At 46.0% G+C, this 25,781-nt stretch overlaps 1 protein-coding gene across 1 annotated transcript; it reads right to left on the minus strand.

Annotated features, from left to right (window-relative positions):
• Window positions 1-573: 573 nt before the first annotated feature.
• TACR1 (tachykinin receptor 1) lies at window positions 574-24,693 on the minus strand. The gene is made up of 5 exons (XM_082779537.1): window positions 23,852-24,693; window positions 10,198-10,392; window positions 5,902-6,052; window positions 5,405-5,601; window positions 574-5,005 (listed from the first exon to the last, which is right to left on the minus strand). Exons 1-5 carry the CDS (start codon window positions 24,250-24,252, stop codon window positions 4,714-4,716), a joined length of 1,236 nt encoding a protein of 411 aa, XP_082635663.1. The 5' UTR covers window positions 24,253-24,693; the 3' UTR covers window positions 574-4,713.
• Between the last annotated feature and the right edge of the window lie 1,088 nt (window positions 24,694-25,781).

Genomic DNA, 25,781 nt, shown 5'->3' on the forward strand with positions numbered 1-25,781 from the left:
GAGGAAGCTGTAGGCCGCAATGAGGCCTCCCCTCAGCTTCCTCTTCTCCAGACTGAACAGGCCCTCAGCCGGTCCTCATATGTCTTCCCCTCTACGCCCTTCACCATCTTAGCAGGCCTTCTTTGGACACTCTCCAACAGTTTCACGTCCTTTTTGTACTATGGTGCCCAGAACTGCACACAGTGCTCAAGGTGAGGCTGCACCAGAGCAGTGCGGGACAATCACTTTCCTCAACCAACTAGCAATGCCGTGCTTGATGCACCCCAGGATACGGTTGGCCCTCCTGGCTTCCAGAGCACACTGCTGGCTCATGTTCAGATTGCTATCTGCCAGAACCCCCAGATCCCTCTCTGCAGGGCTGCTCTCCAGCCTCTTGCCCCCCAGTCTGTATGTATAGCCAGGGTTGCCCCATTCCAGGTGGAGAATCCAGCACTTACTCTTGTTAAACTTCATGTGGTCAGTGATTGCCCAATTAGAAAATTATTAACAGATTCTTGAAGCCTGAGAGGTGTTTGTTGTTGTTGTTGCTGTTGTTGTTTGCTTGCTTTCTTTTTATTGGGGGGGGGGGGGGGAGGTAATTATTATTTTTAATAGCAGGCAAAAGGTAGGAGCTCTTGTGCTGGGTACTTTGGTTCTGTGATCTTTTAGGGGTGCTCTGACTAGGGCACAGGAAGCTTAAAAAAATACATAACACCCTGGATAAATACACAGCAAATAGCAGACGCTGTGCTTCCATCCCAGTCACTACCCATTGGCAGAAGTGGTGTGGTTGGATAGGCCAAGCAGTGACTGCATCCCTTGAGGGATGACAAAATAAAAATACTAAGATAAGCAGTGGATGGGCAGTCTTGCTTGTCTGCTGTGTATCCTGTTGTAAGCACTACAGACAACAAGGATTTATATCAGCTGCTTTGCTTTGACTTCTACATTTCAAAAGCTGTCTAATTTTTCTGGCAAGCAGAATTTAGGATGGCTTTTGCTGGTTTTTATTTCAGGCTGGTGGGATAGAAATGGTTACACAGGGAACATTATGTTAGTGATGTATTTTTTAGCAATTGAGTAGACATCAAGGTATATTATGAGACAAGAAAGGAAACCTGAGTTTATTTCAATTCTGGGGGGTGGAGGGGAAGGGGAAGCAGGGAGGGGAAAGGTAATGGCTTTCAGAACTCCCTTCTGCAATTGTTTTGGCCTGGAGTGCACTGTAACTGGGTTTTTCCAGTTCCCCTTAATGATGGCAGGAATTGTCTGTATGCCTCCAAGCAGGAGATAGCAGAGGATGTGTGCAGACCTGGTGAGTGATTCTCTCCAGATGCTGTTATTTTGCATTTCAGAGAGTCAGGAAAGAGACAAAGAAACTCTCTGGCTTTGCAATTGAATTTCTAATCAAAGATCTGAAAAACAGAAAAACAAGCTTAATAAAATATCAAAAGTCTCTGTATTATAGCTGGCCTGTTTGAAGGGAAAACTGGAAATATTGCAGAGATGGCTCGTGATATGGATAGATGTCCCACCCCCAAGTCCAGGCAGGGCTGTCTTTTTCTGGGCTTTTCAGTATTCATAAGACTTTTCTGTGACTTTTGCACACAGAGAACATACCAAGGTTGGTGTAACCAGCATGTCATAAGCGTGTTCCTGATGCATGTCATAATCATAGACACAGACCTGGCCCAAACATCCCATCTCACAGGTTGGACTAGATCCTAGATGTGAAAATACTAATCCCTGTTCCTGTCCTCACCAATAAAACAACTTGGCATTTGAAGGGGAGAAAAAATCTTGGCTTGGATATTTACCCAGAACATTTTGGTTTTCCTGCATTGGCCTCCATCTGGTAAAAGCATCCTGTGGACATGTTCCCACCAGCCCTGGCTCCACTGTTTATTACAGGTGGGAATTTTGCCCACTTTTTTTCAAGAGATAGTTTACAGGATGCACAAGAAGCCTTTCAGGCTGTGTACTGTCAACTTGAATTGAGGTCTACATGCACACTCTTGTGTTTTTTTTTCCCCATGTTTCAAGCTGTGCATTGCTTGTGAGAAGACAGTTGTCATTTCTCTGCACATCTCAAGATCACTGCATCCTTGGGACATCAGACATGGAAGACAAAAGGGCAAAATAGTTATTCTTCTACATATTATATTTGAATGCTGACTTCTGTAGGCTCACAGGCTGATACAAACTTGTGTGTGCATGGATGGCATGTATAGACCTGATCTCTGCTTGCCTTACTTGGTTCTCTAGCACACTTCAAGACATTTGGTTTTGCCTTGACTTTGAGTTTGGGTTAGCAGCTGGGACAAAATCAGAGTTTGGCTCAGGTTTATAGCACCTATTCATGTATTGGCATTACAGCTCCTGTGGTGTTTGTGGAAAAGTTTTATAGTCCAACCCTTGAGTTAAAACCCTTGGTGTCACCCACACCTCTGATCACTGCTACTTGGGGCTTGTGTTCTTTGCAAAACTAAATCCCCAGGCAATTCCGGAAAAAAAAAAAAAAAAAAAAAAAAAAAGCATATTCCAGCACGTGCACAAAACATACAGCAGTTTGTAATGCTGCATAATTGCAGTGGTCAGGAAGAGCATGGAAGTGGCTGGAAGAGCTGTTCATCATAGGTGGCCCTTGGGAGGATTTAGGGTAAAGGTGAAGATGGTGATTCCTGTAAATCCTTTGCAGCTCCATTCATTTAATTTCTGCTGGTGACATTGCTTGACTATGTGTATTTTATCTCCAAAAACTACTCAAGCTGGGGATTTATTAATAACTGTATCTTCCAAGAGACAGTTTGGAGGCTGAATTGTTGAAAAGCTCCAAATCTCTGCTTTACTCTCCGTATCTCTGCTTTACTTCCAAAAATTGCTGTGTTCTCAGCAGGGTCTGATGTTTGGCTACTTTAAAATGAATGAGCCATTTCCTTGCTCTGTGCAAATCAGTCATGCATTTTTGCATCATTTCTGTTTTGCAGTTAATCCACTTTAGGAGTCTGATTTCTGCACCAAAAAGTGCAAGATTATACCCGCAGCTCCTGAGCAGGAAAGAGTAGTCAGTATAAAAGCCCCCAAACTTGTGGGTTAGTTCCGAACAAACCAAGTTTGCCAACTTCTCATTTTATTTAATTCCACCTACCCCACCCCACCCCACCTTGAGTGTATCTTCATACATACATTTACTGGCCACAGGAGCCCTTGGTGTGAACAGCTCCAGTGAAACATTGCACCATCTTAACAAGACTAAAACATATAATATATCCTAGTTACACATCATAAACTTAATGTTTTATGCACAAGGCAGGGGGAAGAAAAAATATTTTTTTCCCTGATTTAAAAAAAAAAAATGCAAGGAAGTGAAAGTGAATCATTTCAACCCTCCTCTGAGTGAAAAAAATCATGTAATTCTTCAAACTTTTTATGTTGTGCCCCTTTCTGGTTGGCTCTAGATATTTCCAAGCTGTGAAAAACTTTTCAGTCCATTCAGTCAATTCTTCTCTAGACCTCCACAGGCTTCCAAAATCTATTTTTGGAAGGCACACCTCCTTGGGCCTTTTAGGAAATCACAGTGATTGATTTTGGCACATATGGTTGATTAGTGGCAACCAAACTCTGGCTTAGCTCTGAATCCTTTCAAGTGCCCTGTCTTGATGCAAAGCTGTGTCGTGGAGTGGCATTCTGCAGAATAGCATCATGCAGAGGAATGCAGGTACTGGAGATGATCTGAGACTGGTGCAAAAACACCAGGCTGAGACAAAGCACTGAGTGGCTGAGTGTACACCTTGGATATACAAACTCCTGAAGCTGAAAACAGCATTTTTGATGGATTTTTGTATTGAATACCTCTTGAGGGATTTCTTGAAACAGCAAAAATCCCATGGCTTGCTATAGCTGAGCAAACCAAGCTACCACGGCAACTATGAGAAGTTCCCATGACAGTGTTCCCACATTGCCCAATTGAGGAATTCAGAAAAATATTGTTACCAGTAGCTGGCTTCAAGGACAAGGTCTATGTGACTGCTAATCACAAGGGGGTTGTTTTCTTGCAGGTGGGGTTGTTTTCTTGTAGTTGTTTGTCTGAGTGCTTTTGACCAATAATCTTGTGTGAAACACTGTCCACCCCTGTTAAGTTCACTGTAAAAGTTAGGCTATTCGGGCAATAAAATGGAGCATGATCTGACTCTACTGGTGTCTGTCGTGCTTTCGGCCGTGCTTCCTGCAACAAATACCCCTATGGATACTCAACCAGGAATGACAGAATTAAATTAAAGGTAGGAACAGGAAATACTGGTTCATTTTTCTGTGGAGGCTGAATGCACTGGGAGATACCTGCTGCCTTGTATAGAGCAAGGAAGTGCCTGCCAGCATTGTACTTATGGTTTAGGAGAACCCCCCAGCTATGTTCCATTTCTACATCCTACCCACCCACGCAGCACATGGAAGGTTGGACAGGCAGCAAGCAAGGTGGAGGCCAGAAAACCCTTCTTTACATTTGGACATGAGCCATAATGGAGCACATGAGACCAGTCCAAAGCTTTTGCCCTCAGGCTCACCTGAGGACAGCAGGTGAGTGAACAGCACAGCAAGAGGTGATAAAACAACACAGAAAAGCTGGCACGCTGCAAAACAGGGTGATGATGCTGGTTGGATCAAGCGCTGAAGCATCCCAGTGAGGAAAGTGTATGGCAGGACTCTCATGGGTGCCTGATGGAGCCTGGGAGCTGATTAGGTGAGTGTGTTGGAGTAGAAGCTGAAGCTTTCGGAGACAGTTTTGGAGTCACTGCGGGAGGAACCATTGGAGGTCATGTCTACAGAGAGACGTTTGGCCTTGTTGCTCTCCTCCAGCTCCTCCTCAGCTGCACCAACCGCTAAGGATACGGTGGTCTCTATCCGGCTGACCTTGTACATGCTGCTCTGTGTCTGCAGGTACCTGGCTGACTTCATTTCCAGGCCCTCGTACTCACCAGCGCTGACAAATGGGCACCATCGAAATGCATGCTTGAAGCCTACACGAAACCTGCCAGGGCAGAAGAGAAGGGGAAAGACAGAGGTGAGGAATGTGCAGATGGGGAAAGGACACCATTATATGTGTGAGGCCAGAGCTAAGCACTGCAAAACAATGAAAAAAATGCTACTTTCCATTAAGTGGTGGAAAAAAAACAAAACACTGATAAATCCCAGTTAAGTGTGAGGGCTGTCTTGATACACGCCTCATATCCTGCAGGGGCTTTAGGAAAGACTTAGTAAGGTAAGTCTTGTATTATCTCCACACTACAAGCAGCCCCTAGCAAAGTATGGAACAGAGCCATCCTGGAAAATCTCTCCATTCAAAGTCTCCTCCATCAGACTCCTCTGTGTTTCCATCCTCTCCACACCCTGCTGTGCTGAGATGCTGCTGAAAGTCACTCAAACCCACCTGTCATTGAGGCAGCAGTAGATGATGGGGTTGTACATGGTGGAGCTCATGGCCAGCCACATGATAGCCAGGTAGACCTGCTGAATGAACTTCTGCAGGTACCACTCACGGTTGAAATACTGCATGGTGAAGTAGATGTGGTAGGGTAGCCAGCAGAATGCGAATGTGCACACCACAATAATCATCATCTTCACCACCTGTGAGAAGAAGAGAGGGAAGAGAAGCAAAATCATCTGCTGACACCCCATATGTGGGCTGTCACACTCCAAGAGAGGCCACTTTGTCTTGCCTTGGAGACCCTTCCAATGAGGCCAACATGGCCATAGCCAACACCTTGACTAAACCATGCATGGTCATGGAGGACAGACATATCCAGGACACATCCTGCACCATTAGCAAAACCAATGAAACAAATCATGACCTGTTTCCACTTTCATAAACTCTTTTTGGCTGTGGTTACTTGGGATTGAGCTCCTACTGTGCCTGAAGCTCCTTACCTTCCGCTTAGCCGAGACCTGCTCATGGTAGCGGTCTGAGGAGTCACCAGGTATCTCGCTTGCCCAGAGGGTGATGCTGACCACAGTGTAGGCGCACCCTATCACCAGGAGCGGCAAAAAGTAGATCAGGATGGTCATGCAGAAGTGATACCTAGAAAAAGTGATCGATGTTGAGTGTGTCCTCTACCTATTCTTTTTTTTTCTTGCAAACCAATCTTGGAAGCAGAGTTTCACAGGAGCAGAGGGAATTTGGCACGATTCCTGCAGACAAGTTGACTGCAGATCTTGAGGTTAGGAAGAACTCCCTATTTTCATCCCAATCTCCTCCAAGCCTCCACTACTGGCTTTTGGCATGCTGGCACCCTCCTGAGATGGGATAGATAGGACTTATATCACCTTTGTATAGCAAGGACACCTTAGCTGATGTGGCTCTACTATCACTTGTACTCTACTTACACCCCGATTTATCCTAAAGATGAGAGCTCACTCTTATCAGACCTTTCATCTAGCAGTCCTGTGCAATTTCTGTTTTGTTTTGTTTTTTAACATTTAAAGAATGGTAACATTAAGCTGAAGAGAGATGCGGGATTTCCCTGCATGGCAAATGCTTAGTCTTGGATGCACTTTGCCTGAATCCTGATCCACTGTAGGCTTGGCCAGACTTAGGCAGCAGAAGGCATAATCCTGGTCCCCTCTGCCAAAAACACAGCTGTGAACAGCTTGAAGAGCTGTGTGCAAAAGACACATGACAGTTATGTTTTTGTTTTTGTGTTTGTTTTTGTTTTTGTGTTTTCCCAGTTTATAATTGCAAAGCCAGAGCTCAGAGCAGGGCTGCACCAGCTCATGCTCTCACCTAGAGAAAGCTACAGCATGAGCTGTAGGAATGTCCTGCTAGCAAAAGATCAATGTAAGGTTCATAAAGACAATATGGTAGAAAGAGACTTTGCATCCATTGTAGCACTGGTCTATGCTGTATTTCTTCCCACTGTCAATCCAACTGGTTCATTTGGACTTGTGAGCCTGGTAGCATCTTGAAGGGAGGATTCGCAGGTAAAGTGAGACTGACTGTCAGCACACAGGGAAGGCAGAACTGGATGACAGTGAAATATTTTCATAAACCTGGTGCATATAGTTGAGAAAGGCAATGTGTTAGGGTCCTTGGATGCCAGGCACTGGGTCACACACAAATTTTATGTGGTATTATTATACCTAAACCCTTCCCTGTCATAGAACTTTTTTTAAAACTTTCCTGTGAATTCATTGGCTGTGTTAGGTTTCTAGACTCATGGAAAGGCAGGACCTTTGCATACTTTTTATAACATGGATAAGTAAGCATAAAATCAAATGAGAGTCTGAACTAAGTAGTTAGCACAGATTTGGGGTTGTTTTGCTATGAAGTCGGTGGGAACCATGAAAGGTTGCTATAGCCATTGGGATTACAGGGGTTCAGGGAAGGATTTGTGTATTTGTATTAAATAGTAACTGCTTTTTTTTAAAAAAAAAAAAAAAAAAAAAAAAAAAAAAAAAAAAAGCTTTAAATGCTCTTTTTAACAAACAGGAAGGGAATGGCTGGTCTGACCTTGCAGGTTCCTTCCTACCATCAATGCTTGCAAAAACCTCTCTTCCCTGCAGAAAAACAAGTGATAGCACTGCAGTTTTCCAACAGCTTTAGGGTACTTGCAAGAATTTTCAGGGAGCTACAGCAGTGCTAAGTGGGGTATGTGCCCATTTCGAATGCAAGGTGCTGCATGTATTCAAGGCAGTTCAAGCTCTGTAGCCTTGCACTCACTTGTCCTCCTAGGAGCTATGATTAAATAATCCCTCCGAAGTGTAATGAATGGGTCAGGCTCATCATGCCTGATGAAACTCCTGCTGCTCTGGCAGGGATGGGGTTGGCCCCGGACCCATGCTGCCATGCCATCTCCTCCTTGTTTTGTACCTGCAATCTCATTTGGCCTCCTCTCCACCCAGCACTAATTGCATTTCAGCTGGATTTTGTAGGGCTGTTTTCTATTTTGCTAATTAAAGAGGCGTTTCTGCGGCTCCACAATGATGCTTTTGTTCTTCCCATGCAAAGCAGGGTCTTAAACCAGAAGCAAACTCTTGAGGGTGATGCAGAAAAGCCCCAGAGCAACCAGAAGAGCCATTAAAATAATGCAAGTAAGAGGTACTCTTGTTTTCAGAGCTACCTGGGCATGGTGGGGAGAGAGATTTCCAAAGCATCCTGCTGCATATTTTTGTTTTGTTTTGTTTGTACTTCGGGTGCTGAAAACCATCTATTTGTTATTCTGTTTTCAAGGACTGCAGTATCAGACCACTTAGAAAAACCTGGATTTTGCAATGTAAAGGTCTTCAGTGTGAGGACTTAGGGTCTCGTACAGGATGGAGGAGCCCAGAGGAGGTAAGGGACAGGGGCATGAGAGGAGAGGGCATCTCCTTTTGCCTTGCAAAGCCCAGATGGTTGCTGCAGGCTGTTATTTCCCAGAGAAGACAGCAAGTGGAGCAGCTTTTCCCCTTCCTTCAACAAACCAAAATGGCAACTAATGAGATCAGAATAGATTAGACATCCATTTCAAAATCAAAAGTGGGAGAGGGAATCAGTAGTTAGCAGCAGCCAGCAGCTGCAGAATCCAATGTAGCTGAGTTGCCAGCTCCTGTTGCAGATACAGCACCTCCTGCTACTGTCTACTTCCTTAAATAACTGCACCAAGGCCATGCAAGCAGGAAGGGTGTTTGACAGTGGCCCAAACACTCATCTCTGCAGAGTTATTTTGGGGCAGTAAACTAACATCTTGTGCGCTGCACTGTGTGAGTTTGTATGGTCTGGAGAGCCTCTGCTGTGCTCAGCCTGAGCTGCAAATTATTTTCCATCCCCAACAAATATTCAGACTTTGTCTGTTAAAAAGATTAAGCTTAGCATCTGCTTTCCTGGCTGCCCTCAACTGCCTACAGAGCCTCCAGCACACCAAAGAGCATGGGATGCTCAGGCTTTGAAGTGGCACCCAGCTTCCAGCAGCAAATTATTCATGGGTTAATAATGGCATTTTTCTCTCAAATTAGCTCTTGAAAAGGTGATATTCCTGTCATAGAAGCATAAAGGTTGGAAAGATGTTCAAGATCATCTGCTCCAACCATTCCCCTACCACCAGTATCATCCACTAAACCATGTTGTATGGCTGAACAGCAAATGATCTGTCAAAGTATTGCCCTGAGCTTATGCTGGTCACTGCTTCAGTCAGGGGAACCTGGGGGCTCAGCCCCATCCTGGCCACATGAGCTGGCTTTCTTACACTGGTCCAGAATAATTAAGGATGAAGAGACCTCTGGAGGTCAGCTGGGCCAGCCCTAGCTTATTTCCCGCCTTGCAGAGAGACCTTTGCCAGGCTCAGGTTGTCTTTGAACACCTCTTCATGCATATGTGTCCCCGGCTTTGGCTCCAGTACAATTTCACAACACTAATTCATTGGTCCATGGAACTGGAGATCACAAATGCCTTTTCTTTTTTCTTTTTTCTTTTTCCTTAACTCATGACATTTAACTCACTGCATGACTCACAGACTTCAAAGAGCTTACCATGAAGGACTGCATGCTGGCAGTCCAGTGGGGTTGCTCAGACCCATTGGAAATGCCAGATTAAATTAGACGGTCCATTATCGTGCAGAAAGGAGGTGCTTGCTGAGCCCTCCTAGCCAAACACTCACCTTCCAGCCTGAGCTGACACTGTGTAGAGCCTCTTTTCAGAGCTTGTTTTTTAAGCAGCTTAGTGATTTTGGGGGCATTTGTACTCAGCACATCCCAAAATAGATTCCTCTGTCATTGTCTGGCCAAGATACACCTGACAAAACCCTGTTTGCTTCTTGCAGGAACAACTCACACCTCCAGGAAGCCTTTACAGACATAGGTTACAGAAAAAGTGCTGCAAAAAAGAAAGCCATGTCTGTGTGTGTGACTAAGCCTCCAGGGGCAATGAAAACCACATCCCACAGCCAAAATACTGCATCTTAGCAGTTTTACATGAGTTTTTTTCAAGGATTAGCATCCCAGAAATGCTGGAAGTGTGGCATGAGGCAATGTTTGGACTACAAGCAGCACCAAACTCATTTTAATCAACTTTAATACACCCCAAGATGTCATGGATGGAGATTTCGCTACTGTCCACCAGGTAGCACCAGCCTTATCTAGGGTAGGGAGAGGATTTCTTCATCACAAGGGTCCTTAAGCCCTTCCCACCTTTTTTTTTTTTTAACATATTTTTATGCATTGACTTGTCACTGCTGCTGGGAAAGTCCAACTCACGTTTTTCCATACACCTCGGTGCTGTGCTCTGGCCATGCCACCAGACACACCAGCCGGCCTGGCAGCTTCTCCATCACTGAGTAGTAACCCTGGGGGAAGGCCAGCAGGAATGCCAGGAGCCAGATGACACCAATGACCACCTTGGTGGCAGTGGCTGAGAGCCGGGGTTGCAGTGGGTGGATGATAGCCATGTACCTGCAAGGGGGAGAAGAGGAGAAATCAAGGCTTGAAAGTCCCTACATTGCAGCTGCTGTCTCAACAATCCCATGTGTGGTTTGTACTTTTGACTCCCCCTTTGCACATCCTGGCAGCCCCCCACACCACACAAAAACCATCAAATAATCCCTTCTGGGAGGGGTTCCCAGCCAATTCTCTTTCAGCAACCTCACCTTGAGACTTGAGTCCCATTTGAGACATTCATTGGCTTTAAGCTGAAAACCAGCTTCACTAACACAACCAGAAACCAGCTGCTTCTGGAAAGACCAATTTGTACAATGCCACGTGCAATGCTGCCATCTGGCATCATCTGCTTTGGCAGTACCCAATAGTTTTGCACCCAAGCAAAATTGTGTCTATACGGTAGATCACAGTGCCAAGTATTATAAACAGTAGAACTGAAAATAAGTATACAGGAGTGGCACAGGTGAGGCAATCCAAGCTGTCACCTTTGTCTGCCTGGCCTATGGGGTCTTTCACCCTGAACATTAGTTGTCATACCTGAGGCAGACTCCAGCAGCGACAGGGCAGATTGAATTTATCCTTCTGCAAATCTGGTTTTGCAAAGCTGACAGCAGCACTGGAAGGATTAAGTGAGCATGTTGGAAATTTATTGCCCTCCCCCACGACAAGCTTTAGAAAGAGCTGCTATCATATAACAAGGCGACACACTGCATTGTTCTGCGTGTGCTACCAGGGCATAGGCAGCCTTCTCTATTTCTCTCCTCACCCCAACTCCTTTCAGATGATGGACAGATTTTTCCTTTAATTTTTTCATAGATGAAAAGTATTCCCTGTGTTGCATTTTTGTGTGGCTATTTGCTGAGACAAAGATGCACGGCTTAATATTGACATATGCAGGAGGTGCTGCCATCAGCTCTTCCTCTGCCCTGGGGTACCAAACCTTATCAGCTTTGTTCAGCTGAAAATTCACCTGATAATTATCCCTTTGTAATCTCCACCGGCTGTTTTGGTACTGGAAATTGAAGCTGGTTAGGAAGAGTGAAGGCAATGGGTGTTATCACTGTTCTGACACAGTGCCCAGCAATGCAGTTAAGGGTCTATGAGGCCTCCTGGTTTCTGCATCCACATTGCTCATTTTCCCCTCATTGGGCCACAGTCAGAGCTGGATGACGTTTGGTTGGGTTTTAGCACAGGGTTCAAAGTGTTTTATCCTGTGTGTCTGTTCCCGAGAAGCAAGGTGTCATTGCACCCAAGTTTGCAGCTGTGCAAACAGTTCAAGTTCAAAAATATGAAAGGTGGAAAATGAGGGATTTCTGAGAAAGTTGCACCATTTCTGTTGAAATATTTGCCTGGAAAAACATCTGAAATTGCTACCTCTGGAAAGCAAACCAGCGCCTGATTGCAACCAGCCAGAAATGCTCTTACATCTCTGACCTAATTTCTACCTATAAACTTTGGAGGACTTTACTCATCAGTATCAAGCACTTAATGGCTGCAGAAGCCCTTGTAGGTGATAAAATGTCCAAATAATTGTTGAAATGATGAACTAAACCACAAGCACATTGCACAGAAACCTTTCCAGCTGCCATCGATTTGTCTGCAATGCTACCTGCTCTTGCATTCTTGATGGTGAGAAGACAGCAAAATTAGTAAGACCGTCATACACTGAAGAGCCAAGGAAGAAAAGAAATGCACCAGCACTACAATGACAGGGTCAGGGCACAGGAGGGAGTGAACTAGTGGTGTTTTGGGTAAAACTGCCCCTAAATCCTATTTTGTGGCAGCAATTCCCAAACTGCCAGTCCTAAGTGACATCTGAAATAGTTCCTCAGGGATGCTCTGGGCTTCAGCTGTCTATCAGGAATAAAAATGGAAATAATATCAGTTCTCAAAGGCAGGGGCTTTGACAGGGAATTAAAAAGTATAATAAAAAGGGTCTGGGCTCCTTGGATGAGCTGGTATTATGGACCACAAAAATGCTGGAGATAGACGAAAATGTACAAACATCCTGAAAATAGCTAGACCATTATTTCATATTAAGATATCATAGAATTATATGATAATTGTATCACTAAGCAGAAAAATGTCCTAACATTTTAGGAACTGTTTCATTTTTGTTTTTATCTTTTCCTTGACAAGAACATTTAATGCAAAATTGAAGTGTGGAGATGGGGTGAGCTGAGAATATGGTTTTGTGGCCTCTTTAGCTCAGATGACAGTCACTGGCTTGCTTATATTGGGGTGGAAAAGCATCAATATGGGGAGTAAGCCAGCTTCTTTTGCTTTCCTCCAGTGCTGGGTCTGTCCATCTCAAATAACTTTCATTTTCTTGCTGATGATTTGGACTTTACACATTTCTCTACTCTGTAAGTTTGTGTGTTCCTGTGTGTGCATTTCTGGGAATGCAGCTGCAATGCACAGAGTACCTGCAAGATGCTAGTAGGCGTTTGGCCCCACGTGCAGTTGTGGGCAGGTGGTTTTCAGCATTGGACTTTAAGGCTGTACTGGGTCTGGCTGGAATGTTAACTTTCCCTGCAGCAGCCCAGACAGTGCTGTGCTCTGCACTTGTAGCTGGAACAGCAATGTTATCACACCACTGTTGTGTCTACTGCTGAGCAGTGCTGGCACAGCATCGGGACTCTTTCTAACCCTCCTAGGGGGTGGGCAAAAATGTGAGAAGAGAAAAATCACCAGGGTAGCTGACCTAAACCAACCAAAGGGATATTCCATACCATCTGATGTCACACTCAGCAATAAAAGGTGGAAACAGGAGAAAGAGGGGAGGGGTGGGCTCTCATTGTGAAAACGTCTGTCCTCCTCTCAAACACCGGCTATGTGCATTGAGGCCCTGCTTCAAGGACGTGGTCAAGCATCGCTAATTTGTGGGAAGTAGAGAGTAACTTCTTTCCTCTGCACTTCCACATAGCCTTTATTTGTTTTGTCTGTTTGTTTTCCTCACTTTTTTTCCTTTTTCCCCTCCCTTTTCTCCTCTCCCCTTTTTTTCCCTTTAGTTAATTTGTTTATTTCATAATAATCTTTCCTTAATTATTATTATTATTATTTCCCTTTAATTAAATTGTCCTTATCTCAATCCGTGAGTTGTTCTTTACTTTACTTCTTCCCCTCCTCATCTAAGGAGGGGGAGTGAGAGAGCGGTTTTGGTGTTTAGCTGCCTAGCACGGTAAAACCACCACAAAGGCATCAATCAGAGTTTAAGTGCCAGGGAGCTATGCCCTCCTCAGCTTGGCCCCACAGATCCCAGCCACGCCAGTGAGAAGCAGGCTCTAAAAAGCAGGCTAATGGGTTTATTAGCTCATATTTCTCCTCTCAAGGTGTCTGTGGCCCCACCTTGTCCATCTCCCTGTATCCTATTAGAGATATATATTTCTTTTTCCACCATCCAAGAGGGTGGTTTTCTTGACTGTAAAGGAACTGGGTGTTGCAGCTTGCTGGGGAGCAATCATTCTCAGGAGGCAAGAAAGAGGGGGGACACTCCTGTATGACTATCCTGCCCTCACCACTGCAGCATGCATCAGGTAAAAAAACACTATGGCCTCTTGAAGTCCCAATTCTTCATGGGGAGTGGGCTCTTAGTTGAGGATTTAAGGGCAGATTTCATACATCAGAGAAATGTTTATTTCCTGCTGCTCTGCAGGTGGTGCATGGCGTGAAGCACCAGGAACCAGGGAGTCCCCCGCATTCGAGTAAAAAAACGCAGGTTTTGCAAGCCCAGTGCCGCTCAGCTTATTGCAGGAGAAACCCAATGCTGTGCAGCAGCACGTCCCTCGCTCCTTTCCCCCAAAATGGCCACCACTCTGCAGTGGGGCTGGTGATGACTCCATTTGTCAGCAGCTTAATAAATCCACCCCATTTAATTGGCCTGGCACTAAAGAACACAAATTTATGCCAGATACTTTCCTTTTTTCTGCTCAATGACATAGGCAATGCCATTTGCTGTTGTTTACATATTTTATTGCATTTTGGAGGGTGTTTATAAAATGATGATGCAATAGCATTTGAGTACAATGTTGTACCAGGGTAACTCTGAGTGTATCAGCCATTAAATATATAGGTGGCTACACTGCCTCAAGTGTACTAGTCATTGCATCTGGAAATCTGCAGTCTGCCTGGATAACTAACATTACACAATTCTTTCCACCCTCAAGGAGATGTGATTAAATAATAGCAAAAATTTATGAGGCATTTTTCATCCCAGAGTTTCCTTATCTTTCTCATTAAATAATAAGGATGTAACAGATAAGAGATGAGTAACCCATGGGATACAGAATTTATGCTGTGTTTTACTGCCCAGCAGTTTCCCATCCTGAATAAAGAGGATTTTAGTGCAGTGTCAGTCAAGACAGGGGCATGCAGCCTAGTCAAAGTAGATGCCCTGGACTGAATTGGGTCAAATACTTGAAAGCAATTGCCTTGAGATCAGATTTTTGCCTGTAGGATGACACTCAGGGCATGGAATGGGTCCCTCTCAGCCTGGAAACAAAAAACTTCTGAAGGAGATAAAACTGCTTTTACCATAGAATCATTAAGGTTGGAAAAGGCCTCCAAGATCATCTGGTCCAACCATTCCACATCCACCCTTTCCTTAAACATCCCCAGGGATGGTGACTCCACCACCTCCCTCAGCAACCCGCTCCAGTGCCTAACCATGCTTTATGTGAGGACTGCATCACAACAGCATGAATGCAGAAATGCCACTCCTCCAGCAGGTTTGGACAGCAAAACCCAGCCCATCTGTTTTGTCTTGTCATTCTGGCCTCAAATACCTATATCTGGATGATGTCTGAGGATGCCAGCCTGTCCTCAGACCCAAGTCATACTTTCCAACATTCTGGAAAGTATCTTCATCAAGCAGGAGGCTGAAGGTTTCTCACAGGCATTTCCCTGCAGCACCAATACAGCACAGCAGGTTTGCATTTTGACAGCAATTCAATGTTTCCTTCAAGCACTATTAAAAAGGACAAGTTAGCCACAGGCAAACAGTGACCCGAATTGTGCTAGCAGCTTTGTGATCTTCCATGCCTTTCCGAACAGCACTCCTCATGATTCAAATGCCATGGCCATGTTTGGTTGAAAAGCCAAATGCAGACAAAACAGGATCAAAGCCCAGTTATTTGCAAGCTAGTAAGGAGGCATAAGGCTCCCTCCTGCATTCATCACATTTGCTGATAGTGCCAGGGTAGGATGGAAAAGGAGGGCCCAACGCACAACCTGGCCCTGTTGGGAGACTTTGTGTAGGTGATGTTACTTGAAGCATCTGTAGGTCCTCATTAACCACTGCCTAAAGAAAGCAATTAGTCCTGGCACTGGTTTATCTCTGGGGAATGAAGGTGGGAAATACAGGGTTAATGACCCATGAGAGCTGTTGCACTTACTGCATGTGTGAGTCTCACTGGGCCACTGAAATGTTAAGAATAAATTAAGAAATCTATCAAATAAGTGAAATATCTCACCCGAGGCCCTCAAACTCTTATGGTAGCTTGAGCAAGCACCCACCCTGTAGATGAGCACTCAGCTCATCTGAGCCTCAGAGGCATGTCTAAAACCAGAGTCTCCTACACCTCCCAGCCACCAAACTGCTCAAACTGCTGCTGTTTCATCATAGTTACACATTTATTGCCACATGGATTTTTCCTCTTTCCAAAGAAGGACATAATTTTTTTTTGACAGGCTGAATTAATATCTAATGAGCAATGGGGAAATCATTCTGTCAGACCAGAGACTATGTCTGAGAGCAGGGACATAAAGCATCTTTGATGAGTGACCCCTAATCTTGTCCATCCCCAGCCCCCTGCTTTCTAGCCCTGGATGGGAAATCAAGGCTTCAAGCCAGCCCTGTGTTGGGTCTCCAGTGGCTTTGTAGAGTTCTTGTAGCATTCAACTGTGCTTGATTTTTTGAGAATGCAATAAGCTGCTTCTGTTATTGCTAGCTGACATGTAGAAATGGCACAAGGCAGCTGCTGCAGGGCTGGCCCCAGCTTGCCCCCTTCAGGCTTGCTTCACTCCCCCTTGCTCTTCATCTTCCAAATTACATCCCAGCAGAGCAAGATTACATATCGTCAGGCACAAATCAAAGTTCTGCCCTGCACCCCCCAGAAAACCATTAAGTCAAGATTAAAAAAAAAAAAAACCACACACACACTATATTAGGGTGTAAATGACTAATTAATCTGTCTGTGCACTGATGTAATTTGTCCTCTCCAGAAGGTTTCTTTCTGCATTAATTGCCTCTTAGGGAAGGCACTGGGTCACTGAGCTGGCGAGTATATTCCTGGTATTCAGCAGGTTCATCCAACTTGGGAGTTCAAGATTGTAAGCTGTAAATAATTTTCTGAGCCAATTTTTCTGCTGCAAATAACATGGGGTTGGGGAGATATTAACAGGTCTCAGCTGCAGGCTAGCAATTTTAGTAGCCACAGAGGTGAATGAAGGTTTGCAGATTTGATACTTATTCTGCAGCTCCTGCTGGCAAATTGATGGATCTTGAGATGCCTAATGTAATTTAAGCCATTTGGAGAAAAAAAAAAAAAAAAAAAAAAAAGAGGGGAAAAGGGAGGGGAATGTAAATAAGATTCCAGTTTGATTGCCTAGCCCTGCTTGCTGGTCTGGCAGCATTAGTGCTAGTGAATGTAGGAGAGGGGGGAGTATCTTAGTGAGCAAAAGCAGCAACTTGGCTTAGGAGTTACAGGAGGTTGGTCCCATTGTATGTCATTTTTATAGCTGGTTTAGAGCAAAGACAAAGAAGGGAAATTGCTTTGTATTAACTACCTCAACTGCTGCCCTGTCCGAACTCTGAGTTCATGGCATGGCTGTCACCCTTCTCATCTTCCATCCCCAGGCACTGTATGTTCTGTCTGCAGTGTTTTTGTTTACGCTAACTTAAATCTTTGAGACTAGAGATGTTTTGTGTTTTTTTCTGATTCTGCAGACAATACAGGATTCTAACCTTCTGCTGTTTTCCTGATAATCTGTCATTAAGGAAACTCATTCCTCCTTCAGAAGTTTGCTAACAGTGCAAGCAAATGGTGGTGCTCTGAAATTAATCTGGGTTCCACAGAGAGAGAAAACGTGAACTGTTTGTCTAATGTTGCTCCCTCCTATTCTCCACAGATATTTCAACAGCCTCTTAGGGGGATGTCCAGTGGTGGATTTTTGTTTGTTTTTGTTTTTTCAATGTGTGGCAGCAAATTAGCTTGAACTCAGCATGGGCACTTTTCCTAGTTTCTCCTGGGACAGAGTTTTTCTTCCTAGTAGCTGGTATGTGGGCTACAAAGATGGTGAAGGGCCTAGAGGGGAAGACGTATGAGGAGGACTGAGGTCACTTGGCCTGTTCATCCTGGAAAAGAGGAGGCTGAGGGGAGACCTCATCACAGTCTACAGCTTCCTCACAAAAGGACATGGAGGGGAAGGTGCCAATCTATTCTCCTTAGTCACCAGTGATAGGACCCAAGGGAATGTTGTCAAGCTGAGGCAGAGGAGTTTCGTGCTGGATATCAGGAAGAGCTTTTTCACTGAGAGGTTTGTCACTCACTGGAACGGGCTCCCCTGGGATGTAGTCATGGCACCAAGAAGCATTTGGATTGTGCACTAGTCACATGGTCTAAATTTTTGGATAGACCTGTGTGGTGCCAGGAGTTGGACTTGAAGGGACCCTTGTGGGGTCCCTTCAAGAATATCCCAGCTCGGGATATTCTATGATTCTACGTGCTGTGCCTTAGATTTTGGAGCAATATAATGCTGATAATGCAGTGATGTTCTAGCTGTTGCAGGGCAGTGCTTACGCTAAGGCAAGGACTTTTCTGCTTCTCCTACCAACCTGCCAGTGAGGAGAATGGGGGTGCGCAAGAAGCTGGGAGGGGACACAGCCAGGACAGCTGGCCCAAACTAGCCAAACAGATATTCCATACCAGACCATGTCATGCAGGACAATTAATATGGGGTGGCTGGCTGGGGTGGGGAAGACCAGTGCTTGAGGATGAGCTAGACATTGGTCAGCAGGTAGTGAGCAATTGTGTTGGGCATCACGTGCTTTGTACATTCTACTATTATTATTATCATTATCATCATTATTATTTTTCTTCCTTTTTTTTTCTGTCCTATTAAACTGTCTTTATCTCAACCCATGAGCTTTCACTTTTTTTCCCCTCCCAGCTGTCTCCCTCATCCTGCTGGGGGGGGTGATGGGGGAGGTGAGCAAACAGCTGCGTGGTGTTTACTGGTCATAAAACTAATTTGGTTTTGGTACTCAGCATTGCCATCACCTTTGTACTTCAGGAACCGTCTTTTGAAAACTGCTAATAATTACACTTTTTCTACTGAGGGAGCCAATCTGTGAGGGGGACAGAGAGGACATTTTTCCCCACTTCTTCCCTCTCCCTTTCTCTTTCACCTTCCCCTTTCTCCCCAGGCTAGTTACAATAGCTCTTCAAAACTCTGAACAACCTTGGGATGTTCAAACCAGCATGTTCCTATTGTTACATCTCCTGAATGTATTTCAGGTTTTGTAGGTTAAACAACCATTTAAGAATGCCATCCAGAGATCTGGCCCAGGGCAGGACAGTTATGAGTGGCAGGGAGGGCGGGACGATATGGGCAAGCAGCTATAACAGCAGGCACCTCTAGTGCTTTGGAACTTCACACCTGACCAAGTGCAGAATCCTAGAAAACTGGCAAAATGCTTGAGAAAGGTCTGTCATCACTCTGGCAATTCCAAAGAGACACAAATCATTGCAACGTGCTGGGATTTGGCCTGCACTTACTAAGCCATAATCAACACTACTCCAACCCCTGTGATGTGCCCCATGGCTGTGCCAGAGAACCACCCTGTGCCAGTGTCAGTTGCCCTATATGCAAAACAAAATAATGGATGAGGAAGTCAGGTCATTTAGAAAGGAAAGGAACTCCTACTCAAACAGGGGAGAAGGAAGAAGACAATGAGGCAGGCTACCCCAGTGTAGGGCCATCACAGGGAACAGGAGGATGAAGAGAAAGAAAATCAGCAGTAACCACACAATCCCTGGATGAGCTGCAATATATGCAAAGAGTTTCCAGCCATTGTCCAGGCAAGCACATTGTCCCTTGGCTGCTGCAATGCTGGGATTTTAGGGCTACTAGTCTGGAATTAGAGGGCAAGGAAGCCAAGCAGCTGGGATTCCTCACTACGGAAGGGGGCACTGAGAAAGCCATTGGAAATGGAGCACAAGCCCTCAGCCTCTGCAGGTGGCTCCTGTGAAGGCATGAAGGAAAGGGATCCCTTCAAGGAAGACGTTGTGGGGTTGCTGAGGCTTGAAGAACAGCAGATGCTGACTGCTATCACAATGCTGCACCAGTGGCAATATCGCACCAACTGAGACTCCCTGATTCCCATCCATAAGCTGAGTCATTGACTGGAGAGCCAAGAAGTGATCAGCAAAACTCACTCACACTTCATCCTTCCCATATGTCCAATGCAGAGTGGAGACTAACAGGAGACTATTGTTACTTGAATGAAGTCACGCCACAGCTGAGTGCTGCCATGCCAGACATGCTAGAACTTCCATACGAACTGGAGTCAAAGACCACTCTGTGGGATGCCACAACCGATATTGCTAATGCATTTTTCTCCACTCCTTTGGCAGCAGAGTGCAGGCCCCACTTTGCTTTCACTTGCAGGGGCATCCAGTCCACCTGGAATTGACTGTTGCAGGGGTGAAAACACAGCCCTACCATTTGCCATGGAGTGATCCACACTGTACCAGAACAGGGGGAAGCTCCTGAACAGCTGCAATACATCAGTGGCATTATTTTGAGGAGCAGCTCAGCAGAGAAAGTTTTTCAAAGAGGGAAGTAAGAGAGTCAAAGTCTTTCTGAAAGCTGGTTTTGCCATAAAACAAAGTAAGGTCAAGGGACCTGCACAGGAGATCCAGTTTTTCGGAATAAAATGGATGATGGGCATGGTCAGATCCCATGGATGTGATCAACAAAAGAACAGCTATGTTTCCACCAAAAGCAAAAAGGAAACAAGCTTTCTTAGGTGGTGTGGGTTTTTGTAATTCCAAATTACCATCTGATTGTAATCCCTGTCTATGAAGTGACCCAAAAGAACGATTTTAAGTGAGGCCCTGAGATATAACAAGCCTTTGAACAAATTAAATGGGAGATTGTTCATGCAGTAGCCCTTGGGCCAGTTCTGGCAGGGGGAGATGCAAACAATGTGCTCTACACCACTGCTGCAGAGAATGACCCCAGCTGGAGCCGCTGGCAGTAAGCCAGAGGGAGACTTGATGTTGACCCCTATGGTTTTGGAGTTGGGGATACAGAGGAGCTGAGGCCTGCTATCCTCCAAGTGAAAAAGCAGCATATGAAGGGGTTCAAGCTGCTTTGGAAGTGGCTGGTACTGAAGCACTCTTGGCAACCCACCTACCAGTGCTGGGCTGGATGTTCAAAGAGAAAGCCCCCCCTACACCTTTAGCAAAAGCCACCTTGTTAGTCAACAGAAGGGGAGCTGCCAACCCAGCTGGCCCAGCCCAGTCCCACCTCTTACACAGTGCAGAAGGAGATAAAGTCCATTTGGTGCACAGAAAGGATGTGCTGGGGAAGAGAGTCTGGGTTATTCAAACCTCAGGCAAAGGCAAACCCATCAATGGGATTGCTTTTGCTCAAGGACCTGAGTGCACTGATATGCTTGACAGCAAAGTACGTGGCATACTGTCTAGTGCCAAATCAAGCTACCTGGCCTCCAGTTCTGCAGGATGCTGAGACGCAGCATCATGGTTTTTCCTGAGCAGACAATACCAGTTGCCAACCTTGACTTCTGAGTTTCCTGCCATTGTTGCAGGGTTCAGAATAGTGCTTGGTATAAAATTAATTTTATATTATTTTTTTCCCCTGAGTGGTTGTGCCCAGTCTGAAATAGGTCCTGGTAAAAGAGCAGACCTAGGTTCAAGGAAAAGCCTTTTTCTTGCACAAATCCATGGCAGGCCTTGCAAAAAAGCCACTGGGAGAATCAAACCCGCTTCCCTTCTTGTTCTCTCACAGATGCCATTACAGCCGTGCTGAGTCTTTCAAAGGTGGTTTTGTACCTTCTGGTGAGGACATTCTGGAAACTGCTTGCAGAAAGCAAAAGTGGAGATGATTTAGGTGAGCAATCTGCAGCTGATTCTCCTCTGAGCCTTCAGGTTACATATTCAGCTGCTGTGATAGATGGTTTAATACACTTTGGGAAACATAAAGCACATTCATTTCTATATTCTGGAAATCAGAAATGCAGTCATTTCAGATACTGTGCATATAACTCATTTTGCTGAGCTTTCATGGCTCTGCTGCTCTTACACAGCGTACTGAAGTGAAGCATTTGCTTTCCATGTTACCACACCATTTTTGTTGCTCGCCATGTTATTATTTTTTTTTTCTTTTTGGGTTCCTGGAACAAGTTCCTGCATCTAACACATTTAATTACTATTGTCAGGTCTCAGGCACAGGAAAACAGGCCATTTTCCAGCACTTAGAGATGCTGCATGCTCTGTGCCTAAGGGTCAGAAAACAGGCTTTGCTGCCTCCATTCCCAAATTTCCCACCTCCCTCAAAATTTGGGGCCAATAAATGCAGGAGGGAGCTCTGTGCAGGCAGATGGCATGGTATTTGTACACCAAGGCTGCACCTTCTTTTGGCTCCTACTTGGCAGGTGAGCTAGGCCTGCATGCATGAGTTTTACAGTCCACCCATGGGAAAACCCAGCCTCTGTTAAGGGACTGCACAAGCCTGGAAATGACAATTCCCCCCAAAATTCAGCCCCAGGCTCCCAGACCTGGCTTTGCTCCCCATTTTCCTCATTGTACCCCAGCTTCCCTTGTTATATTTGCTTTTGCAGTTGTTCAGGGATGAAGACTGAAAGCTAAAGGCAAGCTGAAAATAAAATAAAAAATAAAAATATCATCTGCCTAATTCATCCTCACCCGAAAGGGAATTTGCCCACTGATCCCCAACATCCTTAAAACAGACAGTCCTGAAACAGAGCCAGCAACATCATCAGGTGGGAACAGAACCATGCTGGTAGCATTCCTCTTTTTATTTATCGCTGCTTTTGTTTTCCTCACATCTCCAGTACCAGAGCTTTGCTATGTCCAACTGATTTTGGGGAGAGGCAGGCTCACAGCCTTATAACCACGCCACAGCAAAATGAAATCTGAGCCTGTTTTTAATGACCATCATCCATCTCAAGCTCCGTTTTCCAAGCTGTTAGTGTTTGACTTAATGCAGCACTATAGTTTCTTGCTGGGATATATCTTTGCCAGCTTGTGCAGTACTTACATGTCAGCTCAAAATGTGCTGGCATATGGTAGTGCAAATCCCCCCCACACTCCAAAGCCAAAATGTGTTTTATTCCCTAGAAAGAAGTACCAAAAGGAGGTACTGCAGAGCAGAGCTGTCTTTGGGGAAATATGCTGCACTGGAAAACGTGTTGTGCTGGGATTCAAGAAGGAATTGCAAAGCTGCTTGGATGCATCGATTTATAGCTAGTGCTAATATGAAAAAGCCATGAAATCAAAGATTGGGAGAGTGGGAGGAAGTGAGGGAGTTGTGTACCAGAGATGCTTGGAGGAAGGACCTTGGCATGGGTACTTTGTGTCTGTCAACTTCTGCCCCTTCCCTTTGAGGTGAGAAATGCAACATCCCTTGTGCCATTGCAACCTACCAAGTGCTGCTGAACTTTCTATCCTGTAAAACTGCAAGTGGGATCTTGCTCTACCAGCAGTGCCCAGCCAGTCAGCAGCACCCAGACAGGTGTCAGTAGCAGAAAAAAGCAACTAAATATACTGGCTGCACCCAAATGAGATGAATCCATGGCATCTCCCTCCCCTTTGACTCCCAGTTACAAAATCAAAGCAGTTTTGCAGATTCTGCAACTTGGGGGAACATGCTGACAGGCAATGCAACAACATGCACCTGCCAAGTTGAAACACCTTTCCCAAGCTCAAGCATCTCTTGGAGGCTCCTTAGGCAACCACGATCAAGCAATAGGAAACACCACCTGCAGTACAGTGGCAGTAGTTCAACACGTGTATTTATTGTCCCGAGGTGATGTCTTTTTGTGCTAAATATCAAGTTTGCTTTTAAATGAGAAGGTTGGGAAAAGAATGGACAGCTCTGGAGAGAAGCTGGGAAGGGAAAGGAAAGGACAGAGCAATGCTACAAAGGCACACCCTATCACACACTACCAACATGCTCAGAATTAAAAAGCCTTCTCTTGAGCTCCTTATGCAGAGCAGACAAAGGGTTCCCTAAGCCACCTGGATACAGGGTGAGGAGAGTGCCTTTTTCAAGCACCCTTACCAGAATGAGCTGTATTTTAATTGCAATGTTCTCCTGCAGCCAGAGATCAGCCGAAGCTGAACACAGCATCCAGGTAGAGACAGATCTGGAGAGCAGCACCCTGCAGGGTGCAGGGAGGGTTTGGGGTTTGATGCTCGGAGCTCACCTGTCCAGGGCGATGGCTGTCATGGAGTAGATGCTGGCAAAGACAGCAGCAATGGGGAAGAAGTTGTGAAACTTGCAGTATAGCAGACCGTAGTACCACTCATTGTGGATGGCGTAGGTGAAATTCACCACTGTGTTGAAAGCAGACATGGAGGCTTCAGCAAAAGCCAGGTTCACCAAGAAGTAGTTGGTGACAGTGCGCATCCTCTTGTGAGCCAGGATGATCCACATCACCACCACGTTCCCCACCACTGACACTACCACGATGAGGGCATAGGCAACAGCCCACAGAGCCACCTGCCACAGGGGCTGAACAAACGGGTTGGCAAAAGAATCGTTCCGGGTGGCGTTGAACAGCCACTGGTGCTTTAGCTCTGCTTCCAGCGGCACAGCGTTATCCATCACGATGTGGTGCGGCCAGACCAGGCACAGGGATGCTTTGAGTCACAGCACCCTCCTGCTTTAGGGTGCAGCAGCTTAGGGTACGAGTATGCTTCAGGGCACAGGTCTCTCCTGGTTAGGCCACCGAAGATCACGGAATGCGGAACGTTTGGGGTGCAAGCGCCTCCTGGTTCATAGCGCAGCCGCTTTGGGGTTGAGGACCCTCCCGACTCCGCGCACGGTCGGTTTGGGGTGCGCAGCGGGTTGAGCCTGCGGTTCCCTCCCGCCTCTGGGTGCAGCTGCAGCGGGGCGTCCGGCCACCTCGGGGCGACGCCGCTCTCGGGGCACAGCGGCCATGCAGCCGCTGCCTCTGCAAGTTCCCTGGGGTCGGCAAAGGCTCGGCCAGCGACGTGGGGCTCCTCCCGGGCCCCGACTACCCCCCGCCCCGGCCGCAGCCGCCACCGCGGAGCGGAGGCGCGGGCCTGGCTTTTATGGGCGGCGCGGGCGGTGCCAGCGAGCGCTGGAGCGGAGCCGGAGCCCAGAGCCCTCCTCCAGCCCCCCCCCCCCCCGCACTCCGCTCCGCCCAGGCTTCTCGCACCCTCCCTGCAGCTGCCTTGCCCCCTGAATCCCCCCGCTTTTGGGTTCATGCTGAGGGGCTGACGGGCGTTTGGGTCGAGCCTGCCTGAAGCGAGCTGCAGTTCGTCTCTAAAAAGTCGCTCGGAGTTTTACACGTTCCTTGAGGCATAAAGCTTACATGCAGCCTTTCCCGTGTTACAGCTGCGGCGTTTGCCCGATCAGTTTTATGCTGTGGTTGGTGAATGCTCTCCATCCCCTATGAGAAAATCAAATGCTTGACTTCTGTCTAGGAAAAGGCGCTAACAGCTTCTTCCCAATGCAAATGAGATGTTTCATTTTGTGCCTCTTCCCTAATACAGCTACAAAGCAAGTAAATACATCTTCTGTCGGGCTGGCAAAGCCTTCTGTTCAGAGGAGTGTTTTGTAGTTGGAATCCAATTAAACTGCAAACAGAGTCACACCCTCCTATAGTCCAGGTTTGTGATAGCCACCAGAAGGGTGATTTTAACTTACTCATCCAGTATTGTGTTATTGCCAGGTATGGGAAAAAAAATAAAAATGTTGTTGTCTGCTAGAAGATCTGTCTTTCTCTCGGGATGCACGAATGCAATGAAGAGAAAAATCCCTTATGGAAGCTGAGCACATCCCTCTGGTTTGCTAAAGCATCCTCCCAGCTTGCATTTTCAGGATGCAGACTCCAAAACTGGTGGATGACGAGCTCTGAGTTGGACATGTCCAGCTGAGGAACCACTCCCAGGTGAAGCTGCAACTCACCAAACTCTGGGGAAAAAATGGGTTTGGATTGCACGACAGAGCTCTGTGCATGTCAAGGGAGGATGCAGAGCTCTTAAGCAAGAGCAAGCACAAAGGACTTGGGGCTGGAACTAGACGATCTTTGAGGTCCCTTCCAACCCAAGCCATTCTGTGATTCTGTGATGCTGAAAATCTCTAGTCCTTAACACCAGGTAAGTAGT

The sequence above is a fragment of the Aythya marila genome, assembly GCF_965140915.1.
Source record: "Aythya marila genome assembly, chromosome: 26".
Lineage (NCBI taxonomy): Eukaryota > Metazoa > Chordata > Aves > Anseriformes > Anatidae > Aythya > Aythya marila.